Source organism: Limulus polyphemus, unplaced genomic scaffold (assembly GCF_000517525.1).
Source record: "Limulus polyphemus unplaced genomic scaffold, Limulus_polyphemus-2.1.2 Scaffold57, whole genome shotgun sequence".
Taxonomy (NCBI): Eukaryota; Metazoa; Arthropoda; class Merostomata; order Xiphosura; family Limulidae; genus Limulus; species Limulus polyphemus.
In genome coordinates, this window is record NW_013665667.1 from 226,368 (window position 1) to 247,614 (window position 21,247).

The following is a 21,247-nucleotide window of genomic DNA, read 5'->3' on the forward strand; positions in this document are numbered from 1 at the left end:
AGTTATTATTAAAGTTTGATAGTTATATCAATATAGAAGTACTATTTGAATAGCAAATTAATCTCCTTTATTTAACAATAGTGTGTATTGTCAACACAAATCAGTTTAACTATTGACATTTTGCAAATTTCACTGCCAACTCCATAGATATTTTATTTTTTGTAGCATAACATTTTAAATACATGCTGTGTAAACGAAAACTTATTACACTTAGAAGTTTTTATCCTGTGAGTAATTTACTTAAAATGTATGATGACTTAGCTAGAGCCTTATTTATGCCTTTAGAAATGGCTAAACATTTACCTGATATCCCAAGTTTTAAAATTGTTCAATTTTTCATGTTCATGTTGAATTGTTAATCAAACAGAGAATAGGTCTCACTGTAGCTGAAAACTCTGATGATAACATTTTGCTTTTGTTTTTTATATACAATTATTTATCGTAGGTCACTTAGGTGAGCACGTAGAAGTAAGTTGTGAAAATAACCTGTTTTCCAATTGATACTCCATAATGATTCAGTTTTTAGAAGTAGAGTAATGTTAAAACAGTTAAACCCTTTTTTGTAGCTTCCTATGTTAAGTATTTATTTTTATATGAAGCACAATTGGACAAAACTTATAATTTTAAAAATGTCACTATTAATTTGATATAATTTCATATTTATATTATCAATGAGACATTGGTGGTAGTTAATTATTTTTTTAATGTTATTCTAGGCTTAAACATGAATGCTCATTAAAAGAACTTTCTAAAAGCTATAATTTTAATTAAACTCTCTTTTTGTTGTTTCAGGTTGAATCCTTTATTTTAGATCAGGCAGATTTAGATGAAGAACCATCTAAATTTCTCTTACCTGGAGATGGTGTAGAAAACCTAGAACTGCACAGCGTAGATCCTGAAACAAGAGCAGAATTAGAAGCTTTTTTTAAAGTCCCTGGTGCATGTAGGTATCAAATTACAAGTTAGATATTTTAACATTTGGAACATGCTTTTGAAGGAAGACTGTTATTGGGCTTAAAAGTACATTAATAAAATAAATGCTTTATGATTAGCAGAGATAAACGTTTGGAAAATTACCAAAAGGTATTTTTTACTGAGTGTTTATATTTTTTTTTGTTTCTTTTTAAATAATTTCTATCATTTTATGCAACAGCTTAATTTTTATTCTTAAGTCTGTGGTTGCTAATCTACAGGCTGCAAGATGCAAATTACAGTATGTTTTGTTTTACTTTCATATTAGAATTTTTTTATGTTGTTATTTTCCAATACGGTCAAATGTATGAAATGTTTGTGGCCTCCTTATATGTTACGTGATATTTATTTTATAATTGGTGCCCTTATTTAGAGAATTTAATGTGGTCTGTTTTTTTACCTTCATATTTTCCTTCTAGGTCAAGTAATCTTTTCTTAGAATAAGGATTTCTAGAATTTGCTAGAGGCCTAGTGTACACAACTGAAATTTTTAGAGTCTAAGCAGTTTGGAGCTATTTTGTACTTCAGAGATTTTTAGACCATTCCTGGACACAATTAGGGGAAATGTTTAAACTATTATATTAGTAGTTACTTTGAAAGGGGACATGTTCAAAGAGAATAAATGGATAGTACTAACTCCTTTATAAGGACTTGTCAGAAAATAAATTGTGATTGATTGAAGTGAATTTAGTAAGGTATGGACATTACTGGTGTACATCTTGAAGTTTTGTGAATCTATTCAGTGACTAATTTGGTGTTCCTCACTTTTTTTTTTTTTTGCTCAAGACCCCTACACATAGTCTACAATTTCCATGGAACCCATAATGCTCTATAACCTACTTAACAGTGGCATAGCCAAGGGAGGGTCAAAGAGATAACAATATTTTACTAAAATCTCTTGGCTTCCCTAGAGAAAGTCTGTTGCACCCCAGCTGAGAAACATTGGACTAATTACTTGTTCTGAATGAAGGTGTTTTTGAATCCTGGACTGCTATATTGTGTGTTACTGAAGAATTTAAAAAATTGCAATAATACTTAAGCCATCAATACCACTGAAATGAAGAAGTGTTTGACAAAACATAAATTCTATTATCTAAGATCTTTGTGGACTTTCAAAGTGTTGAGTCACCTTTAGTAGGTATGAGTGCAGTATTAAGCTTGTTGTAACCTGTTTGCATTCTATTATAAAGTTCAAAGGTGATAAACTAGTGTTGTTTGGGGTGGTTTCTATCTTCAAGAAGATAATGCAATGCTGCAAATATACACTATAGCACTCTGAAGAATAGTATTCAATGATGGTACTTTCCATCTGTTTGGACTTTTCTTGTTTCCCTTGTCCAGCTAACAACCATCATGTTGAATCCTGTTTACCAACGTCAAAACTTGTAGGAAGAATAGCAGACGAAAGTCATAGATACTATTATGAAGGTTACAGAGCATAATTCTTGTGTAGATTCAGTGGTTATTTCATGTGATTTGGTTGAATACAATGCTGGACAAAAATTGTAAATCCTTGAAGTTGAAAGTCAGCCAGCATTGCTGCACCTTTTATATGACTTTTTTTTGTCATGGGAAATTATCTAAAGTTAATAATGATCTGTTAATTTTCCACCTAACACTGCTATGTGCAAAGACAATTGAAAGGCTTTTGATAATATTAAAAAAATAGACCCAATAATAAATGAAACCTGAAAGCCACAAGTATGATAAGTAGCAGAAATATAGAGCTAGCAAATATCAGAAAAAGAAGTATGTAGAGATCAAGGTTCAGTTGCAAGAAAATTCAATGTAAATGATTCAGAGTTATACTAGAAAGAGTAGTGAAATGAAAAAGCAAACAATTTTTTTTTGAAGTTGGCTGACTTGATAAATATTAAATAGGAAATCTGACTTTGAAAAAATAATTGGAAATTTGTTAAGCAAATCAGCATTTCATTAGGAGATATAATATCGCATTTTATGTTCAGTCAAGAAGCTATTAAGAATCACTTTCAGTGAGTTAAGTTGAATTTTTCATTTAAATAAAGGTCAACTGAAAATGAACTAAAGATTAATTTGCAATTAAAATATCCAATAGTTTTTGAAAAATATCTTTCTAATTAAACTAACCTGTAGTATTAAAATGTCTTTTTCAAAGTATTGTGTAGTCTGCTCTGTCAGCCTTTCTTTATTTTTTCTAAATGGAGACAATATTGTGCAACTATGCTGTATTGCTTTTATATTCATGTTAAAATCAGTATTTCTGTTGGGGACTTCAAAGCATTAGCATCTTAACCAGTAGAAAATTCAAGACCTTAAGTAGTTAAATGATGAAAACATTGATGTGAAATAAGATGTTTAGAATTATTACAGTCCAATTTAAATGCTAAATATTTTGTGTCAGAAATGGATATTGCATAGTTGTTATAAAATGTCTATAACAGTTATTTGGTATTTTACTTGCTTTATTATGGTTTGTTAACTCTTTTGCTACTGCCTTGGTGGATTACACCAATCATGTAACCCAAAGGTGACCATCAGGGTTATTTAGTGAGCAGAAAATCAGAATTTCTGATTTAGTATTTTTTACTAAAACCTTGTCCGTGAATATGTGGAGTCAGAGTGTTGACTGATCTGAGTGCAAGTGATTTTTCATGTCAAGATTAAAAATACTTCATTTGAAAAGTTTCAAATTTTTTGTGTGTAACCTTTAGAACCCCTGTATAAATATCAAAGTTGTTTTTTTCTGTTATTTTCTCTAACATAAGTCTATACAGGGTTGGTCAAATTGACTGACCTAGTAGCCACCATAAAACTTTAAAGGTTGAAAAATGCGAAATAAATTGAGTAGTACTGTGATATCCTTTTTATTATTGACCATGAAGTTCCAAAATACTTCTGAGAGTTTCTGCTTCTAATATTTTCACTTCTATTTCCTATGTTTATTTTACTGTTAGCGGCTGAAGTAGAAACCTGCCGAACATAAAGCAGTGAATCACCACTCCTGCCATTAGACTGTTTATGTGACACTGTAATACGACACCATTGATAGCAAATAAGCTCGTGTGGCACAATTATCACAGAGTTTATTGTAATCCTGGCTCCGAGAACACAGTGTGAGAGGATTTATCGGCTTTTTTTACAGTACAGTGGTTGCAACAAGAATTGTCTAAAGTAATAAAAGTGTAAAAAAAAGTTTAATATGGCTCTGTACAAAATATGGGCCAATCCAGTAAACTTGGTAGGTATTTGGATATCAGTTATTCTTCTGGGATGGTCGAAATTTACCAGTATGGATGTACAAAGTGTGTAAGTGCTTATGAACATGAAAGTATTTGTTACTATTTACTCATGAATGCTTAATTTTTAGTGATTTTTCTTAAAAGAAAAAATATACAGAAAACAATGATTTCTAGTACTTACAATTTTACAGAATTAATTTTTGCTCATCTGCTGTACTTGCTAGGCCTAATTTATTCTCTGAAGTGGAGGGGGAAGACAAATTAATTTTTGGAGATTTCAAAGATGCATTTTAGAAAACCAAATAATTATCAGATCACTATACTGGTACACAAAACCACTGTAATTTATCTGGTTTTCTACTTAACTATATGTGAGTTAAAAAATCTCATTTCTGTTCAGAGCAACTTATTCAACAGACTTCACCATTTCCAGTAAAATTACAAGTTTCCCCCTTCATGACTGTCAGATTTATATAGCTTGGAATGTGCTCTTTCCATTGGTTAGAAACTTGTACTTAAAAGAAGTATGCATGAGTAGACAAAAGGTTTCAAAAGAATGGAGTATTGGGCGTGACTACAATGGTAGGTTTACAAAATATATTGATATCTCAGCAAATCAAAAAGATGGGAGGTTTTTGTTTTATATTCTAGCTTGTAATTGTCTTAACTTTGCATTTTTAATTTGTTAACGATTATAGATGTTTAGTAGGTGTAACAAAATATACACTGAGCAGTATGATAAGAAGACATTCCATATGATGTACAAAAAATTGTATTTCATATTTTTTAACACTTTATTCTAAATTAAGAAAATAAAACACATATATTATTAATATTGAAATTATAAACTACATTGTGATGCCAATTTTATTGGCATACAATGATAATAAAGTTGTTTAAATACATTTTGAAAAAAACTAAAAAGTTGTGACATGCGGCCTTTAATGTGTCCATAATGAGAAGGTAAGAATTATGAACTGAATAAGAACATAAAATTACGGTATGTTAATGTTAAGCTTTTGTAATTCAAGTACTGTTGAATAAATAATGTGTTATTGCTCTATGTGTGGGTAAAGGTATTTCATGTTGTGCTTTTTTTAAATAAATGACAACAGAACTTGTCAAAATTAACATCTTCAGCTTTAACTCGTATAGTATTTAGGCCATCATAAAAATGGTTTTGGGATGGGAAGGATGGAAGCTCAAAAGTTAGACAAAGTTTGATGTCTTACTACAAGCTCAGTAGATCCTATATTTAATTGTTATAGCTTCAACTGCTGTCCAATTGTCTTCACTATAGTATGTGTTATCTTAAATGATTTCTCTATAATTAAACCTGTATGTAAAGCATAAACACCATTAACTCATGCTATTCCTTATTTCGTTTTTCTTAAGAATGAGAAATATGATGAAATTATTTGTGCCATTGTTAAGTTTTAGATAACGCCAGGTACACTGGTAAGGTTGTAGTTTTATTGATATATATTTTTATGAAAAAAAATTATCTTTTTACTTTATTAGGAGGCATACGCACACATGCATGTGCTGTTTATTCATGATTTGTGGTTTTCTCTTTTTTTTGGTTGTAGTTGCCATTGACAAGCAGTGTTCTAATCCAGAAGGTTTGCGATCCGTGCGAGATCTTACTTCTGTCACTTCTGCTCTGGATGAGGCGGCAGCTACTTTTAACCGTAGACAGGTGGATGCCTCAGGGGTGGTGCCAGGTGACGGGTATGTAATAATTATATATACATATAGATAGATGGGTGGATCAGTAGATAGATAGATAGTGTATGGCAACATTGAAAATGACAAATAACAGAGTAAGAAACCAACTAAGTAGTTAACTAAAAGAATGAAATTAAAAATTTACCTCCTGTGATATTAGATTATTCATGTACAAATCTTACTAAACATTTTTTTTTCAGCACCCAAAGAAACTTTAAGCAGTTTTTCTACTTTTTTGTGTAATACATTTTAAAATATGAAAGTTGTATTAATTTGTGATTGATCATTAGGATAAGTAATGAATTTAAATAAATATTTTATAAGTATGTTATTTTAAGTAGCAGTTAAGTAAAGTAATTTAAAAAAAATTAGTTTTGCTTTTGTATGTAGAGGAAGGTCACTGGCAGAAGCCTGTAGTGAGGGAGACTTGAAAGCCGTTCAGCAATTGCTATGTGAAGGGTGTAATATCAATGAAGTTACTGACAAAGGCGAGAGTCTGCTGTCATTAGCTTGCTTATCTGGGTATTACGAGCTTGTTCAAGTAGGTATCTCTGATATTCTGTAATTATTTTAAAATATTAAAAGCAACATTTAATTTGATTTAACTTTTAAAAATTAATTTCAGATTTGTTACATTACTCGTGGACCAATGAAAAAGACCCATATAAGCTGATTGGGGAATGGGAATTTGTTATATTGAATATCCTACACCTCAGAATTAGGTTTAAAGTTTGCTGTGATACTCTGGATTGTAAAGTCAGTAAACATATAATGTAGTACATGTAGTTTTTTATCTGTTATTTAGGTACTAATCCTAACAGGAAAAGTAGTCTTTTAATTAGGCATTTAAACTAATTGTTTTTTATAGTGACATATTTAGTGATCACATTAGTTGCATTAAGGATGATCAAATTTTGGGGATTTTAGGCTTGTAATGTTCTAGAAAAAAAAAACACTATTTTAATATAAAAGTGTAAAAGAAACCAGGAGTAATCAGATTCAATAGTTTTGTTGAAATTTAATAAGATTTCAGTTTGGTTAAATTTCATCTAATTTGTAATTTTTTGTATCTTTGGAAACAGCTTCTCCTCATGCAGACCAGTGTTGAAGACCGGGGTTTAAAGGACACCACCCCTTTAATGGAAGCAGCAAGTGCAGGTCATGTGGATATTGTAAAGTTACTCCTTGACCATTCGGCTGATGTGAATGCTCAAACGAATCAAGGTAGTTTTAATTATTTTTATTGTGTTATTTTGCAACACCAAATAAAATGGGTTCTGAAAGTATTTATAAGAAAAAAAAACCCAAAATATGGTGGATAGGTTCGTTGGATCCACATACAGCAGATACTATCTTGAGAAATCCTAATTCTTCAATTTTCCAACTACATACTTTTGAAAAAAGATAAGAGTGATATGATTGTTGAAAAAAGTAAGTCAAATGGTCGTACATATATTAATTTTGAAGTACTTGTTTATAGGTTTACAAGCATGAAACAAAATGTCGAGTTATTTTTTATTTATTGCGCAAGGGAGATGGCAAGAAACCATTGAGGAGCAGATGAAAAATCATCAAGTTGAAAACAGGAAGTGAATAATTAGCTTCTGTGAACTAAATTTTAATGTGATTAAAATTCCATATTTTTTGTTTAACTTTGGAGTTATTTATACATCTCAAAATCTATTAAAAGGCTTTATTATATTGGATTATTATTGTTTTCTTTTTTTTTCTTGTATTGAAAAAATAGTTTTAAACATATTGATATATTTAGTCTTGTTATTTTTGTCTTTAAGGCATCATTAGGAAAGGCCATTTTTGTTCAAATTTTTTTTTAAAGAAATCATTTGACTGAAGCTTCACAAGTTCTTTGCCCATGTTTGAGTTATCTAATATTTTGCACCTTTTTGTTTCCTCAGCATCTTTAACACACAGAAAAAAAAAGATATTTTTTTACCCCACCTGATGACAGGGATATTGGTTTCACTTCTCTGTGTGTGTAAATGGTATAGTTCAAAAAGGTTTCACCTGATTTTAAAATTTTTTATAAAGTTGAGTGTCCCCAAAGGACCAGTTGGAGAACTGTTGGTGAGTTGAAGTAAATTGGGAGTTTTAAAAAACGGCCAAAACTTGAGAACATATTAAAATAGAAAGACGATCTTTTCACCTAAACCTCTATTTTTGAAGGTGGGGAATTGTTTGATATATATTTTAGGTTAGTAACAGTAACTACAAAAGTCAAAAACACTGAAGGGTAGGAGTTGCACTCTGAGTGCTTTTCTAGTTTTTTTTTGCAAATTTTAATGTCGCTGCTTATTGCAGAATGTCTTTTTGACCTTTTCTTCACTTGTATAGCTAGTTGAGATGCAGGGTACCCTGTAATACTCGACTCTGGTCAAGTGTTGAAGTTAGGCATCTAAGCCCTAATCTTTGTGGCAACTAAAGCGATACTGAAAGTTAAAATCAATAATTGGTTTAGTTAGAAAAACATGTTCCGAGCAACAAAGACTGACAGCCTGCTGAAAGTCCAGAATTCAGAGAACAATAGGGGTTAATAGCAGGCATGGCTTGAGAAGTGGATTTCTGAGGAAAGTAGGGGTTTTGAGAACAATAGGGGTTAGGGTTTGAGAAGTTAGGGCTAGCCATTGAAAGTTGAAAGTAAAACTTGAATGTTCTGTTGGTGATTATTCGGTTAAATGTAATAAATGTCAATTTTGTTTTTGTTTCTCATTTTTGTGTATGTTTATTTGGGGGGGGGGACTCTGTTTCAGTTGACACATGCTCCCTGCCAAAGCTTAGTGACCGGGTACTTGGCCCTAGTTATCGGCCAGATTTTACTACCTACTGCCTATGCATCTCTAATACCTAGAAAATGCTTAATTGGATATAAAAGCACTGTTTAATCTTTGTATTTAGTCAGGAGTTAACTTTCATCAGCATTTATAGATGATCATGTATAATATATATATAACAACATAAGATCCTTGTCATAGAAGTATAAATGATTTTAATTATTATAGTAATGTCCTAAACTATTTCTCTGTTTATACTTCTAACTTGTCTTTGCTGTTTATTTTTTATTTTAGAGAGATTTAAACAATGATCAGTGGACTTCTGTTTTTATATACACGTGTATCCAGACATTACAACTGTGGTATTGATAAAGTTATGATGTGGGTAGTTCAAATTATGACTTTTTTAAACCACAGAAGAACATTATTTGTACTTGGGAATTAACGTTTGGTCTTAACAAAACTAAATGGTGCTACATTTATTAAAAAGAAAAATATGAACCATTAATTATTTTTCCTCTCTAAGATTAGTGTTTTAAATCATTCAGATGGATTGTTAATCCACTTTGATGAATGCTTTCTAAGATTACTTCAAACATTACTTAAGTTATTGTTTAGAACTATTAAGATTTCTTTTTTCAACATGCATTATTAAGTTTTCCAGCTGACCTAACTTAAATAATATCTGATTCTGTGGTAGGTTTTATTACATTATATTATAAGTAATATTTTTCATTTCTTTACCATTTACAATTTAGGCAATTTTAGAATATTTGTGTACAAATAACATGTTTTTCATGGTCAACATGTTTTTAAACTTTTAGGAAACACTCCTCTAATGTATGCATGTGCAGGTGGTCATGAAGAGGTGGTACGTGTGCTTCTTGAGTCTGGAGCCAATGTTGAAGATCACAATGAGAATGGACACACACCTCTCATGGAAGCAGCTAGTGCAGGACATGTTGGTGTAGCAAAGATCTTGGTTGAACATGGAGCTAGCATTAACACTCACTCTAATGAGTTTAAAGAAAGTGCTCTTACTTTAGCCTGCTATAAAGGTAGGTTGCATTATCCACACATAGAAAATATCATATTTTTTTTGTGTGTCATTGTCAGTTTCATACTGAAAGCAAATATCTTTTGTTATATTACTTTTCAGTATTTTACTTTATGAGCATGAAGCATTGTATACTTATTATTGTTATTGATATTTAAGTCCTTTCCACACAAAGTAATCAGTTGGTTTTATTAATTGGCAAAATCTGGAAAATGTGTTTTGATACCTTTATAACAGTTGGAGTTTATTCCATCAGATTTCACATTTTCTTATTAAAGGTTGATTATTGTATGGTGTTTTCAGCATAAAAGTATGTCATCATACTGTAATGGATGAAAAATTACATATCCAGCTATTTGTATATATCTGTTTAGCTATATATTTATCTATGTATCCATTATTCTGTCTGTCTGTTTACCTAACTCTCTCTCTCAATATACTGTCACTGTGATGTTACTCCAAATGTTACATCACTAAACAAGGTTTTGTTAGAAAGTAGTTTTCCATATATACTTAAAAAGCTGTCTCTTAAACTCACTTAAATTTACTGCCTCCACTATATCTGATGACAACCCATTCCAAAGGCCAACCACCCTGTTAGAAAAATAAAACTGTCTTAGCTAAAGATGGCTGCTACCCTGCCAAAATTTATATTTGTGTCCCCTAGTCCTACTATGCTCACTATTAAGTATGAAAAAAGATGATGCATCAATATCAATTCCTTTTACAATCTTAAACACCTCAATCAGATCCCCTTTAACTCTTTTTTTCAAGAGAAAATAGTTTTAGAGATTTCAACTTCCCTTCATATGACAACAACTCCCAGGCATCATTCCAGTAACCCTCCTCTGAACAATTCAACAATTCAATGTCCTTCCTAAGGTAAATAGCCCAAGACTAAACACAGTACTTCAACTGGTCTAACCAATGACCTATACAATGAAATTATAACCTGTGTAGACTTATATTCAGTATTTTTGTAGAACAACCTAAAATCCCATTTGCCCTACCACTAGCAACAGCACACTGCTTGGATGACTTAAGAAACTGATCAGTTATTACACCAAGATCCCTTTTTTCATGACACTGTTAAGGTTATTCCTATCCAAATTATACTTATAATTCAAGTTATAATAACCCACATGCACTATCTTGAATTTATTACAATTAAAACCCATTTGCCATTTATTTGGCCAACTCACTAAATGATTTAAATCCTTTGGTAAATCAGCAGCATCCTCTTCACAGCTAGCAACACCCAAGACCTTAATATCATCTGAAAATTTAAGTAATATAATGACCATTTATTCATCTATGTAAATCAAAAAGAGCAAAGGTCCTAAGACTGATCCTTTTAGTACCCCACTTGTGTCATTAATTCATTTTGACTGAACTCCATTTGTAACAATCCCTCTGTTTTCTTTCATCCAGCCACTCTTCTTCCCAATTTCCTAATTTATCCACCACACCTATAGAGATACTTTTTTTTTTTTACAAGACTTATATGTCACCTTATCAATTCTTTTTAGCTTTTAGTTTAGGGGATGGGACAGCTAAGATGGACCAATAGGTCCCATGTTGTCCCAAAACATTGTTATATTTGTCACCAGAAGCTTAATTTAGAAATTCTTTTCTGGTTCAGTTGTAGTACCTGTTTCAAACCTTCATATTATATTCTAGCCTTCTCATTGCAGTACTGTTTTATACGATAGTGTTATCTACCAGTTTGAAAATTAAGTGTCCTACACCTAGCCATCCCAGTTTCAAATGGCCTAGTTATAGACATGGCCCTCCCATTCATGGATTGGGTATAATTTTTTAATTTTCTAAATTCTGAAAATGTTCTTCAAACTGAAGGATTTTATATTAGCTGTTGTTTTTTTTTGTAATTCTGTGACCTTGATGTTTTATTAAAAGTAATTTTTATGTTTTTCTAAACTTTCATTCTGTATTCTCAGAATTCTTACTGTGAGTAATGCACTTAGTTTGTTATAAATAATTTTCAGGTCTCTTATAATGAAAAACATGTTTCATGTGGTTCTATACATATGAATTTCAGGTCACTTAGAAATGGTTCGGTTTCTTTTGGAGGCTGGTGCTGATCAAGAGCATAAAACTGATGAAATGCATACTGCTTTGATGGAAGCCTCTATGGATGGCCATGTTGAAGTAGCAAAGCTCCTATTAGACTCTGGGGCTCAGGTCAGCATAATTACTTATGTACATCCCATAAGATGTTTAATACTTTTATCTTTCTATATAACTGATAGAACATTATTGATATATATATATATATATATATATATATATATATAGAAATTTTAAATTTTGGTGTTCTATTATATATGCAATAGTGTAATTTATAATGAAATCAACAAAATCTATTTTCTTCATTAAAATTTTATTTGTTAGCCTAGCAATGTGAGTGTGTCAGTAAGTTAGTAAATGATTATCTTTTAGGTGAACATGCCTGCTGACAGCTTTGAGTCTCCATTGACCTTAGCTGCTTGTGGTGGACATGTAGAACTAGCTACGTTACTTTTAGAAAGAGGTGCAAACATTGAAGAGGTGAATGATGAAGGTTATACACCTTTGATGGAAGCAGCAAGAGAAGGTCATGAAGAAATGGTCGCTTTACTCTTAAGCCAAGGTAAGAACATAATTAAAGTATAGGGTATCTCTTGTTTTTCAATAGTAAGAAAGTTGATAGGTAAAAACAAGTGTTACTGATCTACAGTAAGAACTATATTAAATCACTGGTCCTTTTGTATTGATTAACTTATGCAGAAAGGTCTTGAATATGAAGGATGAAATAATTAAAATATTTCAAAATAAACATGAGAAGAATGTAAGTGAATAAAAAAAGAAAACAAAAATAAGTATTTGATTTACTTGGCTTTCATTGTTAATTTTTGTGATACATAGATTCAGAGTCTTGAAGTACTTTCAATTATTTCAGATTTTGTGTTTTTCCATGGTATATTCGTTAGGAATCTCTATAATATGATATTGGGAAGCTCTAAGGAGGCTGATTAAAATAGTATTGTAATTTTTGGTATACAGAGATGTAAATAGGTTTTTGTTCCACTAATGAAGACTTGCAAACAACATCTGACCAGATTAAGTTAAAAAATGTGTGAAAAAAATATGTTCAAGTTTTGAGTAAAAATAATTTCTTATCAGCCCATTGTATTGTCTTCATATGTATTTAGCTGAATAAGTTGGGTTGGGTTTTATAAAGGTTTTTAAAATCCTGACAAGTCATGAAAAATGAATTCTTAAAAAAATTTGTTACTGAAATTCCTAGAAAGATTTATGTTTTAAATAATGGTATTCTGACAATATAAAATATCTTGTGCAATAACACTGGACAACAAAAAAAATTCTCTGCTACTAGAAAAAAAAATGCAGCTGTTTCTGACTAATTCAACAATGCTGATTTGTAAATTGTGTTAAAAATTACTGATCACCTCTAATTTTCGAGTTATGATAAATTTATTCAAAATATTTTTAGATTTTGTGAAAATAACTTTTTCTTTAACAACTTTATTTATTGCATTTAAGAATGTTCAAAACAATACATAATAGCAATACCAGGCTAAAAAAGCAATGAGTATAATAAGATCATATACTGAAAGTACATTCAAGCTATGTTAAAAACTTTCATCAAGGTATAATTTTCTGTTACAAAATAGCTGCTTGACTTGTACCTTTTGTGTATATTCTCAGTTTCATGCTGTAAGAACCAACAGTAATCTCCCATCATTGTAGGATTCCATCTCTCTTCAAACAAGATTGAAGGCTATAAAAATTATGGTTTGTCTGAGCAATGACAGTTTTATAGTAAGCAATTTACATTAAATTTGATACTTATTGGAGGAGTGGTGAATAGAGAAGAGGGAATGCCTAGAGAAAATGTCACATTTCTCACAGTAGAGGAAATTCAGGAATTTTTAAAATTTTGCCTTATAAAATTAAGAACTTAAAACTTGTACACTATTAAAATATGGATTATTGGTTACCATTTTATTTCATACCAATTGGTATAACATTAACAAAAAGTAGTTTAATTAAATTTTGAATGTAAGTCACTAAAACATATGAGATGCGAAGTAAATGATGCCCAGGCAGAAATACATTTTGTGAATCCACTTAAGATTAATACTTGATATTCTGTTTCCCTGGTATGTAATTCTTTCTCGCTGGCCATTTCTTCTTTTTGAAATGATTTTTACCACCTCAGCTGTCTCAAAGACACAAAAAGCAACAGCGTTTGGTATACCCACTCTGCAGGCCTAGCTGGAGTACCATAACTTTTAGGGCACTGCAGATGTTCCACCTATGGTGATCATATTTGATGGCCTCAAGTATAATATTCATGCTTTGATAAGTTTCTTTCATTTTCAAAGCATGAGCAACAGGAATCAATGGCTTAGTGTTTTCTTTGGGCAAAAGTACAGCTCTCGGACTAATTTTAGAGGTGTTGATAAAAAAAAAAATCTTCATTCTTGAGGATGATGTTCAGTACATAATTCTTCCATCAGTGTATCAACAGTTGTATAGAAACACAAAGTATCTTGCATGCTGTAGTGAGAAGCAAGACTTTGATGGCAACTTCAGTAAACTGAAACTCTTGTTCCTGGAGCTAATAAATTCAATTGCAGGAAATAAGAGCCAAGAAGTTCCCCATGCTGCTTTGATAGAGGCAAGTCATGAATCAGACGAGATGGTTCACGTTGAGGTGCCACAGGAATAAATTACTAGATGAAGAGGATAAAGATGATTTATTGTGTTCTCTGCAGGATAACTCTTCTGTTTCTCAATTTTCTAGTGGATGTGGCACTGGAAGACCATCCCCATGAGGTTTCATTGCAGATGCAATATCTGGATATTTAATGTATTGTTAAGTTTTGTCTGAATATCCAGAAATATTACTCATGTAGAAGTAACAGTCAGTAAGATGATCTTTGGGCTCACACCATATCATGGGAACTGCAAATGACATACTTGTTCTCTTCTTATTCAGCCACTTTGTCAAATCGTATGTGCAAACTCTACAACACACATGTGGAGCCCAATTTTACACCCAAAATAGTGGTAGTAAGCTACCTTCACCTTGTGTATGATGTTTTTCTTTTGTGAAACTGTAACACATTTTCCACAAATGTAACAGAGACTGTTTGGGTGATTTTTGTATTTTCAGACTTTATGTGAATTGGAGACAGCCAGCATTTCAAATGATTTTCTAAAAAACATACAAAAGAATTTGTTTACAGAGCTACAGTTTAAAATTTTTTAGAAGAACAAAGTTTTGCAGAATTTTATTATATCACGGGTATGATGCGATGAAGAAGATCAGATTGTGTTTTGACTGTGTACAGAGCAAGGCAAAGTGACCAACTGAGTGAGAGAAGGGCAACTTTGAGAGAGACATCTGAATCCACCCCTTTTATGCTCAGTTTCAAATGTTCTAGTAAACTGAGCACAGGTGGAGCAGGTGAGCATGGGAATGAAATAAAAGTGACGAAATTCACTACAATTATATTGAGAACTAATAGCATATATGAACAATATATTTGAAATTTTACACCAATACCATACAGTCAGTGTTTGAAGTTATCAAAAGTGTATGCCTTTTACCCATTAAACTGTTGAAGTAAACTTTATTTCACAGCATAAATCTATTATACTGAGTTGATTGCATGGTATTTCACATAGTGCTGATAAAATATTGAAATATTACAATAACTCAAAATCTACAGGTGTTGAACAAATTTTGACTACGTTTTTGAAATAAGTGCCATCAAGTTACCCCAAAACACTTGAATTTTCTGCAGTAGCAAATTTTTTGTTGTCCATTCTAATTGATGTATTTAAATATAATCATAATCAGGTTTGTTTATATTATTTGTATGAACCTTGGGATCTTCTCTGAAGAAGGACTTTTTTTTATATTAGTGATTTTTCATTTATAGGTGCTGACATAAATGCTCAGACTGAGGAAACTCAAGAAACAGCTCTCACTCTGGCCTGTTGTGGAGGATTTCTAGAAGTTGCAGAATTTCTTATCAAAGCTGGGGCTGACATTGAGTTGGGAGCAAGTACTCCACTGATGGAAGCAGCTCAAGAAGGACATTTAGAACTTGTCCGATACCTTATTAATGCAGGTTGGGGTGACTTATTGCTTAACACCCACACATATACATATTTCAAATGTGCAATGTCTAGCTGAGACTCGTACTTTGTAATTGGTAAACATTACATTCAGATAATGTGTTAAGCTTTCAGCCTTATTTATTCTGTTTTTGTTGAAATATTAAAATTATACATGTTGAATGGTACTTATGCTAATTAAGCCAAAATTAAAAATTGTACAGTGATTTTATAAGCAAAATAAAAAGATTTAAGAGAAAGCATAAATTTTTCTGTGTACATGTTTTGATATGTTCTCTTGTCATTGCGATTTAATCAAGAATTAGTTCATACATTTCAAAACTCTTGATTATATTTCTATATATACACATTTTTGTAATAACATAGACATCAGTAATAGAATACAGTATAAATTTTGATGATGGTTGAGAACATTCTTTCACCAAAACATGTAGATTGAACAATTTGTCTTCAGACAAAGTTCTTTTTGTTGGAAGATGCTAATGCTTACTTGAAACAGATGCCAATGTATATTACTTTTTAACTTGAAAAAATTTAGTGTGTTTGTGTTTTCAAATTACATTTTTACATATATCAAATTAGTGAGAAAAGTGAATGCTACTGTTTTTATCTTTTGTGGTAAAAGACTATGATAAATTTAACAACAATGAAAAACAATAAATTTTGAAATTTGTATTAAATATCACGTAACTTTTAGAATGGATATGGTGGAGTGATATGGTTTTATTTTTGTTTTTTATAACAAAAGTTTAATAGGTGGGAAAACAGTAGTTTGGTAGTTGAGAGATATGAGGTTTTATTAGCAGAACCTAACTTGTTTCAGGAGAGAATAGAAGGTTTACAATGAAGAAAGTCTGCTTACTTAATACATCTAGCATTTTTGGAAATATTTTTATGTGGTTATTGTACTTAGAATGATAAATACAAAGTGTTGTGGATGTGAAGATTTGTAATCCACATGGTTGAAAGACAAGCTTTAGTACACTGTTTTTGTTGTTCAGATTTATGTTTTCAGTGGCCTTTTTCTTAATAGGCATATAAAGTTTTTATTAAAAAAATAAACATATGTTGAAAGTAAAGGATTTTTGAATGTTTGGGTAGGTGCCAATGTCAATGCCCAGACAGGAACAGGAGATACTGCTCTGACTTATGCTTGTGAAAATGGACACACAGATGTAGCTGATTTGCTTTTGCAAGCTGGAGCTGAATTGGTAATTCCCTTTTTTAAACTTTAAATAATGGATTTCATTTACTACTTCTGATATTTCTTTTTTTTTGTATTTAATCTGTTTATTTTTACCATAACTGTTACTTGACACTGTTGACTAATATTTTTATCATGATGTTGTAATAATAGCTTATAGATCTATGAAACTTGTGCTGCTTGGTATTTTTCTTTTTCTGTGGTGTAAGCATTAGTATGTTATCACATTTTATTTTGTGAAATGTAGTTTAAAAAAAAATATTATAAATAAATTTTGGGACCATTGGTGTGCTGTGAGAGTGACAATCAAATACCATTATTCTTAAGTTTTTATATACAAAAGATTAAGAATACCTATGAGTATTAGGTGATATATGGAGTTAAAATTAAGAAGTTTGTAAGTATAAGATTAAATTCATAAGGTACAAATCTCATTTAGAAAAAAGAGATAGTCTGTAAATCCTGCAGTTGCTTTTGTTGTTTTATTGTATTATAATTTAACATAAATGTACATTTTTTTTTCACTTTCAGGAACATGAATCTGAGGGAGGAAGAACACCTTTAATGAAAGCAGCTCGAGCAGGGCGTTTGTGTACGGTCCGATTTCTGATCACCAAGGGAGTAAATGTGAACAAGCAAACAACAAATAATGATCATACTCCTCTTTCATTGGCTTGTGCTGGTGGGAACTTGGAAGTTGTGGAACTTCTTCTTAGTAATGGAGCTGATCCAACTCATAAACTCAAGGTGAGCTTCTACATTCATTGTAGTTTCACTTAGAAATTAAATTACAAAAATTCTGTTAAAAATATTAGCTCTAAAAACATTATGTAAATTCATAAATTCTTCCTTTAGTCCAATGATTTCTAGTGTACTGAAATTGATAATGTAAAAAAAAATGTACAAGTTTTATATATTTCATATGCTGTTGGTATTTTTTGTGAATAAAAACTGTTCATTTATAATGAATGAATTACAAGGATGAAGTCAAAATATGAAACCTCTTAAGATACTTATCTCAGAAATAATTTGAAAGAAAATTACAAGTTAAGGGAAAATTGTTTTTATGTATTTTTTAGATCTTAAGATTTCTTGCTGTTAAACTGAAATAGATAGTTTTGGTTCTTATCTCAGAGCTAACTTCAAACTGAAAAAGGCCTTTACAACTCATTATTGTATTTTTTCTGTATTTATTTGCATAATTTTTGTTTCCTTTCTTAAAAGTAAAAAAAAATAGATAAGAATTTAAAATTAAGTTGAATTTAAAATGATTTAAATTGTTTACAGGACAACTCTACAATGTTGATTGAGGCTGCCAAAGGAGGCCATACAACTGTTGTTCAACTGTTATTAGATTATCCTGGTGATCTCCTATCTTCACCACCTCCTCCCCCTGACCTATCTCAATTAACAACTACAGGCTTGGACCTTGCAGAGGTAAATTGTTTTTTAACTTGTCAGGTGCCCATCTTTTTTAAGACCCCAAGAAAAGTACTCATTACATCAAGACACTGAATATGCTAATGTAAAGAACAAGAATGATTTGTCCATGTCATCATTTTCTTAATTTTCCAAATAAGTATATCATTAGAAAAATTATCAGTTGTTTTCTTACTCACATTTACCATTAAAGCTGACTGAATTCTTAAATGACAGACTGAAGTATAAGTTTATAAGGTTTATTTGTCTTCTTTGGATAGAAACTTTTATGGACTGCAAATGTCCATTGAGTTGAGAACGGTATTTGGAACTGCTAGGCAAAAGTGTACATCAGGCCGAGCATAATGACTAGTAGGGCATAACATAGAAAGAAGGTAGAGTTGTGAATAAGAACTTAGGAGTATGTAATTCTGAAAATTGAAGATTGAAACTGAAGAAAGTAGCTCTAGATAAGAGCTCAGGTGTACGGAGCTCGTATGATGTCATCACCATTCAGTTAGTGTTTGGGCTTTATGGTACTATTTCGTTATTGCCTTCGGTTTTTTTTGAAGAAGAAAGGTGTATGTATTTGATTGAGTTGGAGAATTTTCTTTCAGTCTCTATTTTTCAGTGTTGTGCAATGTTGAGAATTTGATGATATGAATGGTGTTTTGGAAATCTTCAACTGAGGCTACTTTTATTAGATACAGTAGAGTAGTCCCGAATGTGTATTAATTTCACTCTGTTATGTGAGATGTTATTTTGTAGAATACCATTCATATGTGTTTCTCTAGAAGTGTGATTTTTAAATTTCTAATGTTTAGAATGTTTTACTGGATTTGGAATAAACTTCTTGCATGTCGATTTTTTTACATACTGTTCAAGTATGTAATTTTGGAGTACATGGTAGGATTATGGTGTACTTTTTGTCTGAAGTTGTAATAGGGTAGAATCATTTTATTTGATGAATGGATGAAAATGCTTAGATAGTTGATTTTGGAGTTTTTTGGCATGGTAAAAGATAGTTCATAATTACACTTTTATTACAGAAAGGGTGGTTAGATGCAAGGTGTAGATATCTGAATGCATTGTGTGCGGTTTTCTTAAACAGTGATCGTGAAATGATTGGTCCTTTTAATAGAGGAGAATATCGAGGAAATGAAGGGTGCAATTTCTCTAAGATTTCATGGTGAACTGAATGTTGTAGCCCAGATTTGTTCTGTATCAGGAAATCATCAAGAGTAAATGGATTAATAATGTGTCATCAGCATACCTTTCCAACAGTCATGGTTTCAAGGAGGCTGTTTTTATTTTGAAAATGTCAATTTTCATTAAAGATAGAGAGAGAGAAAAAATGGGTGGCCTGAAGTGTAGACTGAGTGATCATACATTTGTTTAAAGGTTCATCCTCAACATGCCATTATATTAGTATGCACAGTTGGTTTGTATTGATTATGATTAATCATTTGCTTTTGCTTCATTGTTTTAATAGTCAACTTATTCGAATTAATAGATTCCATATATTTGTCTTTCAAATGAGTATAAAACGTGACTTATTTATGATGTCTGAAACTTGTAAATGTTATTTGTTTTAAACTTTATTTTTTTGTAAAGGCCATGTTTTGATGTATCAATAAGTATTGTGCAATATTTTAGGCTCCTCGGGTTCCACCTCATGGGCTTCAGGTTATGTCACCTCAAGAAATGGACCAGGCTATATCTGCTGGTCAGTCTTACCTTACTAGTGTCCAGTCTGGTAAGTTGAATAATGTATTAGTATGATATCTATGCAATAATCAAGGATGGATGAAAAAAACGTTTTAGGGAAATTGTCACATTATTTTATTTACATTATTTTTTCCTTTAGTTTGTATAATAAAATTGATAAGCTGATATTATTCATTTAACATTTCTTTGATTAAATAAAATACTTCTAGTTACAGCATTGTGTATATATATATTTAGCATTATTTTAAGATATGTTAAATTCCAGGTAAAGGAAAAAAAATGTAATCTTCTACATCAAAAGGTATTCCAATATAGCAATTTAAAAGTTGTTACTATTGATATTCAACGAATAAATTGTTCATGTTCTCTTGTTGATATTAAAAAACAAAAGATGCACATATTTTCACAACTAGCAGTCTAATTTCCTGCTAATACCAAATTTCTCTTAGTCAATTTATTTTTGATATTAAAAGCTTTTGCATATAATGGAGATGAAATGTTAAGTGATGCGTTCGAAGAAATATTTTTGATATGCTTATGTAGTTTTAGATTAAAGCTAAATAATTTTTACTGTTCTGAATTTGAGTGAAAGAATTAAGTTCCTGTTTTCAAAATAAAATTCAGATTTGAGTTGTTTTTCATATATGTGTTATAAAACCACTTGAAAAGAATCACTTCTTGATTGACATACTTAATATTAGTGATATTTTCATGATGACTATTTGTGAAATTATCATTATGAACATCATCCAAGTGGTTGCATTTTAGTAGTATTGAAGTTAGTTTCAATTATACTGAGTGATAAGATATTGTAGTATACTAATTAAGGATTTAAATGTTCCTGCAAATTTTTTTAACAAAATAACTTTAAGTCCTCTTTAATTAGGAATAATTTCAACTTAGATAGGATGTAATGTATCATCTTTAATCTGGTTCAAAAACAGCCTCATTACAA

General features: G+C 30.9%; 1 protein-coding gene across 5 annotated transcripts in view; it reads left to right on the plus strand.

Moving 5' to 3' along the window:
- Positions 1-21,247, plus strand: part of LOC106464123 (ankyrin repeat domain-containing protein 17-like) — an 85,634-nt gene that overhangs the window by 24,172 nt on the left and 40,215 nt on the right. For all 5 annotated transcript variants that reach the window (XM_022391964.1, XM_022391969.1, XM_013924258.2 and 2 more), the window contains exons 2-13: positions 793-943; positions 5,783-5,924; positions 6,312-6,462; positions 7,004-7,145; positions 9,535-9,768; positions 11,827-11,969; positions 12,228-12,417; positions 15,743-15,934; positions 17,043-17,152; positions 17,677-17,892; positions 18,433-18,582; positions 20,221-20,320. In XM_022391964.1, coding sequence (XP_022247672.1) covers positions 793-943; positions 5,783-5,924; positions 6,312-6,462; positions 7,004-7,145; positions 9,535-9,768; positions 11,827-11,969; positions 12,228-12,417; positions 15,743-15,934; positions 17,043-17,152; positions 17,677-17,892; positions 18,433-18,582; positions 20,221-20,320 — 1,921 coding nt within the window. The remainder of the gene's footprint in view (positions 1-792; positions 944-5,782; positions 5,925-6,311; positions 6,463-7,003; positions 7,146-9,534; positions 9,769-11,826; positions 11,970-12,227; positions 12,418-15,742; positions 15,935-17,042; positions 17,153-17,676; positions 17,893-18,432; positions 18,583-20,220; positions 20,321-21,247) is intronic.